This window comes from Toxotes jaculatrix, chromosome 12, assembly GCF_017976425.1.
Source record: "Toxotes jaculatrix isolate fToxJac2 chromosome 12, fToxJac2.pri, whole genome shotgun sequence".
Taxonomy (NCBI): domain Eukaryota; kingdom Metazoa; phylum Chordata; class Actinopteri; family Toxotidae; genus Toxotes; species Toxotes jaculatrix.
Genome location: NC_054405.1, coordinates 18,816,167 through 18,821,641, shown reverse-complemented (window position 1 = coordinate 18,821,641; position 5,475 = coordinate 18,816,167). Strand labels below are relative to the sequence as shown.

Sequence of the window (5,475 nt, the reverse complement as noted above, 5' to 3'; positions counted from 1 at the left end):
TCACAAAATTCAAACAAAAGGTAAAATGCTCATGCACACCACTGCATAGTTGTGTGCACACAAATGAGTCTCTGTGCTGACATAAAACACATTGCTAGAATGTAAGTCATTGGTTAAAATGTTAGCCTGTTGTTATGCGGTTGTTAAACACACCAGTCCTCTAATCTGACCACGCTTCTTCACACAGACACAGGTACATTTTTCGGTTTGCTGCTCAGTCTGATGCTCAGATAGATTTCTGGTGTCTCCGGCTCTCTGGTGGTATAAAGCTCGTCATTGTGTGTTAGCAAGCCTTCGGTTTTTAATGTAAATATATTTGATGCATGACGGTGGCTCATGATGTTCGGCCTTTTCAGTGATGCTCAGATGAGACACAGCAACATTCAGGAGTCAGACTCATTGTTCCTCATTCATTAAAAACATCTAGAGCAAATACACTGTGCACTGTACATCAGTAGACAGCACTTCTAGTTAGAAAACGCAAGCTTTCAGTGTTGTTGGAGGCAGTCAAAGTTTTCTAATTATGTACCTGAATAAAGCTTTGCCTGTTCAGGAGTTCTTGCGGTTTGTTCCTTTCCAAAAGAGGGCGCCAAATGCAAAAAGCAATGCCATAACTTTATTATAAAAATTCAGTATTTGAGCGATTCCAAATTTAAGTACTAATAGAATTACACGAATTTAAATTCTGTGTATAACGTGCCCTACGCATAATTACGTCCATATTAATGCACACAAGTTGCCACTATTGCACTGGCACAGTCTGCCTGTCTTATTGGTGCATTTATGTGTTAATTGTTTCTTTAAAGTAAATTATCTATGTATTCGTCTACACGTTTATGGGCTTGTTTAGAGTGTCAGTGTTGGACAGCTTGAGCAGATCTCTTTGTGCTGTAAAAACGTCCAAACGTAGCTCATAAGAAATCCAGTTCCATCGAGCCACTGACGGTCTCCTTTTACCCCCAAACACGGAGTGTAGCGGGGCGGGGCGCGGAGCGGTAACTGTCGGGCGGAGCCGGGGGCTGTCTGTGAACTCTCCCACACAAAGGAGAGGAAACAAAACAAAACAAAACAAAACAAAGCCAGGAAGCGTGACAGTAACCCGGCATTCGTTGCTCTTACTGTAGCCCGATCACATCCAGAAAACAGGAATGCGCTGACTTGAGTTTGTCTTCAAGAAGCGTGTATTTAACACACCCCGGCTGCAGGGAGAGAGGTAAAACAGCATCTATGGGTGATAGTGAGGTGGCATAACGCATAACATTGTATGTGCATTTGAGAGTGATCACGCTCTCCAGAGGGAACAGTGCATAGACTGGCTTTGCGTCTCCTGTTGAGTCCACTATCCGTGCAGCGCCGTGATGAACGCGAACCCGGCTGACTGTCCGGTGAGCGGTGTCTTCTCGCTGGAGGGTCTGCCTCCGCTGCCCAAAGGCCTGAGCGGCATCCTGAACTCCAGCGGCGGGTCGTGGCGGGACATCGAGAAGGTGCACAGCAAGAGAGCGCGCATCCAGGCTGACATCAGTCGCGGCGGCGACGCGACGCGCGGACAGAGCAAACCGGGCGGACTGGACGCTGCACTGGCTCTGCTGCGGAAAGAGATGGTGAGGTGACTCATGTTCTGCTTGTGCAAAACAAAAACAAGAAAAAGCATTGCTTTAACTTATTTGTATTCACACACACGCTCTTTTTGATGTGAAAGTTTGACAAAATAATCTTAACTCTAAGTCTTTAAACCACATCTCAGTTTCCTCAGTTGTCATGGAGACAAACGTACCAGTAACACAATGTAAACACACAGGGTGACGAGTAAGAGTCAGTGGATGGATGCATCAATGTGTGAGCAGCATTTTGGTGTTATGTATGTGTTTTTTTGTTTGTTTGTTTGTGTAACAGGTTGGTCTGCGTCAGCTGGACATGTCTCTTCTGTGCCAGCTGTGGTCTCTTCACGAGGGCATCCAGGAGTACAAGGGCTCCTCGCTTCTGTCTGAAGCCTCCTTCAGTGCTGATAATGGATACTCTGAGGAGGAGGAAGAGGAGGATGAAGTAGAGGAGGAGCATGATGAGGTGACTGGAGTTCTGTCACAACCTTCCCCGTCTTCCTCGTCCTTGTCTCTGCCTCCACCCAGCAGCAACTCCAGGGACCAGTGGATCAAAGACTCCTTTCATATTCCCTGATGAAGATACCGACGTACGCTCCGTGCACTATGCACTGTGGAGACGTTTCTCAAAGGTGATGTCTCTTGCTGTGCCTTTAGGCCCCATTTACACAGGCTTTTACACTATGCATCTCTTATCCAGGTAATATGTCCAGTATACACAGCAATGTTATCCACATACATTTTTTACACTTTGCAAAATCAGTGCCTGTTTGATAGAAAATTGGTTGCATCTGTCTGACAGTGTTTCAACCAAGAGTGACTTTATTTGCCTTTTTTATTGATGTGGTTGAAAATTTTTATAGCTTATGAAATAAGCAGTGACATATGTGGCCTTTCTGTTTACACTGGACCAAGTTTTTCTCCACTGCATCTTAATATCAGGTCTGAATTCAGCTTCTATGTGTCTTGGTTACACTTGTATTAAGTAGGAATCTGTTTACAGCGGTTCAGGAAGCATGAAGTAGACTGTATGGGACCCAATCGTATACAGTTATAAATGTGTGAATTCCTATTTTTGTTGTTACACTTGTGCACACTACATGTCAGGAGTTGTGAGTAATGTAAAAACATCAGGGTGTTTTTTATCTACACAGGGTCCAAAATTGAGCATATATCAAGTCAAGATTTGTCTCAGACAAATAAATTAGTAATAGTTGTGCATGCCAGTGGCTGGTAAGTTTTAGTATAGAAACCTTTGAAACCCTCATATATCCACAGGTAGTCCTATATTTTCACTGTGCACTTTTTCTGGCTTTGGACAAGTCCAGTCAAATGTCTCCATAGTACACGCTATTGATTCGCTGCTTATCAACTTCTAAACTTGCAGAACTTAGATATTGAGTTTTCTATTTGTTGCATAGTGAAGACAAATTGAGGCCATCTACAAGAAAGAGAAAAAAAAATTAAGAGACACAAGTAAAGTCAGATGTTATGACTTTTTTTTTTCTTTTAATCCGCATGCTAGTACATGCTGCTTGCTTGGCAGTGAAAATGAGTTGGGTGGAATATTTCTAGGAATTATTATGACATCTGCTTGTTCAGGTGTGGAGTAACATGCGGTTTGACTCCACTTCTGATGACTGTGATGACTTCAGGCTTTGAGAGGAGTAGGATAATCCGCCCTATCATACAGTATTCTTGACTCAGTAACAGAAGCTCTCAGTCGATCAATAATCTGTCAGTCATATACAATCGATGTGAAGCTGCAAATCAGTGAGCCTTTGATTTTGATTTCAGAAGAGAATATTCTTTTGAAAATGATGTTTGGCTTGTTATTCTGACAAGCAAGACTATTAATCTCCCAACTCGGCTGATTCATAAGCTACAAAAATGTTTGCACGATAACCTCCCTGCAGCCTAATTTGAAAATCATGATTTCCAACAAAGACATAATCAGTTATATGGACTTTAAAGGTTTGTATGAACCACCGGAATACATCATTAGTCCAAACAAAAAAAAAAACTATAGGAATTACAGGAAATTGTTGCTTTCTGTCAGGACATCAAGAAAAGGATTAATTCTGATGGGATTCTGCTCTGAAACGTTGTATCCAAACATATTAATCTGTCATCATCTTCAAATAATTTGAGCTTTTTTCAGTATTTCTATCCATAGCTTGTGTTTAAATGGAAGCAAGTCTTGTGTTAAGTCACTTACTGTATCGCACAAAATGTATTACAGTTTTCTAATCTGGCAAATGGGTTGGAAAAGCCAGTAAATTACTTTTTTTTGTATCTAATTAATTAAATAAAACTACATTCTATACCACATACATGCACAGTGCGCATTCCCGCTTTTGAATTAAAGGTAATCAGAAGGGATGGTGTTTCAAAATATGACCAACAGGGTGACACACTGTCTCTGGTCAACAGAGGGCTCCTTCACTCCTGCAGGCCTCTTCCTCTGAGGTCATGGTGAAAGCAGCCACCTGGGGAAAACCATTTGCTGTGACGTTTGAGTAGAAAATCTCACGCTGTTCTCTATTTATAATCAACATGTGTTGTGGATACAGTCAAAATATGTCTGCCTGTCTGTCTCTCAGTCGGTCTGGCTGACAGTTGAACTGTAGAATCTGCTCTGGTCTGAATGCTCTCCATCTCATCCATCACAGTGCGTGTTTTAGTGTGTTGAATTATCAGCTGCTTTAAAGGCAAATGTGGATTTTCAACTGTGACACATTTCTTTCGTCTGAACTGTCTCTCCTTACCGCTGCATCTTTCTGGCTCTGCCTCTGGATATTTTTTGGCATCCGTCTGCTTTGTGCCCACCATATGGGCAGTAAGCCTAGTTATTTACTGTTATTATCACACTCCACAGTTACAGGAAGCACTGTCAGTGTACCACAGTGAATGACCATTGAAAAAGACATTAAACTGGAGGTCAGCGAAATGTATGTCAGCCCTGAGAGTTGGGAAGGACAATAAGGTGTTAGTGGGGGAGCTTCCTCTGGAAAACAATGAATGGCGAGGTCAGTTTTTAAAGCGAGGAAATGCCCCAACATTGAGAAAAGAAATAAATGTTCAAACACAGTTCCACCAGGGCAAGAACCAACACAAGAGAGAACCCTGCTGGTTCTTTTATGAGTTATTTCTGTTCATGAGTCGGAGTTGGGCTCAAGTCTGTTCACAAGGAACAAAGGAAGATGAATTTTGGGGAGGGAGTGTACTCAGAGCAACGGAGTAATATAGACCAACTCTAAGTCATGAGAGAGTTGTTCCCCCTGCTGCTGCCCCACACTCCTCCACCCCAGCTGCCTCTGTCCATCCATCCATCCCTGTTACACCACCTAAAAATACACTCCTGCTCTCACTGAGGAAAATCCCTTGACCTAGCTTGAACACACACACACACACACACACACACAGATTGGAGTCAGTTGGCCTACTCTCCATGGAAACTCTTCCTCCGTAATTAACTGGATGAACACACGCTTTTCTGGAACGCGCTGGGTGACGCAGCTCAAACTCAGGAAGTGACTTGAGTTATAACTATGAGCTCAAAAAGTGTACTTCAAGACACAGAGGAACACAGAAGCTTGTATGTCCTGCAGCCCCGCAGGAGCTCTGAGTTTGCAGAGCTGATTAAATGAAACAGTCACAAGCAGATAAGGTTGTTCCAGTGACATAGACAGTCAGGATCAAAGTCTACAGGTATGACTGTAAGACTGTTACCTCAGTACATTCACACACTGTGCCTATACAAAGCAAGATAAAGAACTTTGCATGCTGCTTCATCACCAGCAGACACTTTTTGCATATCCCGTCTCACCCTCCGCCTATCTCTCTGTGACTGGCTGCTGTCACTGAAGGCAAGAGG

The 5,475-nt window shown here is 43.0% G+C and overlaps 1 protein-coding gene across 1 annotated transcript; it reads left to right on the top strand.

Annotated features, from left to right (window-relative positions):
- The first annotated feature begins 1,066 nt into the window (after nucleotides 1-1,066).
- On the top strand, nucleotides 1,067-3,929 carry fam89b (family with sequence similarity 89 member B). The gene is made up of 2 exons (XM_041052415.1): nucleotides 1,067-1,601; nucleotides 1,894-3,929. Exons 1-2 carry the CDS (start codon nucleotides 1,359-1,361, stop codon nucleotides 2,173-2,175), a joined length of 525 nt encoding a protein of 174 aa, XP_040908349.1. The 5' UTR covers nucleotides 1,067-1,358; the 3' UTR covers nucleotides 2,176-3,929.
- Nucleotides 3,930-5,475: the final 1,546 nt, after the last annotated feature.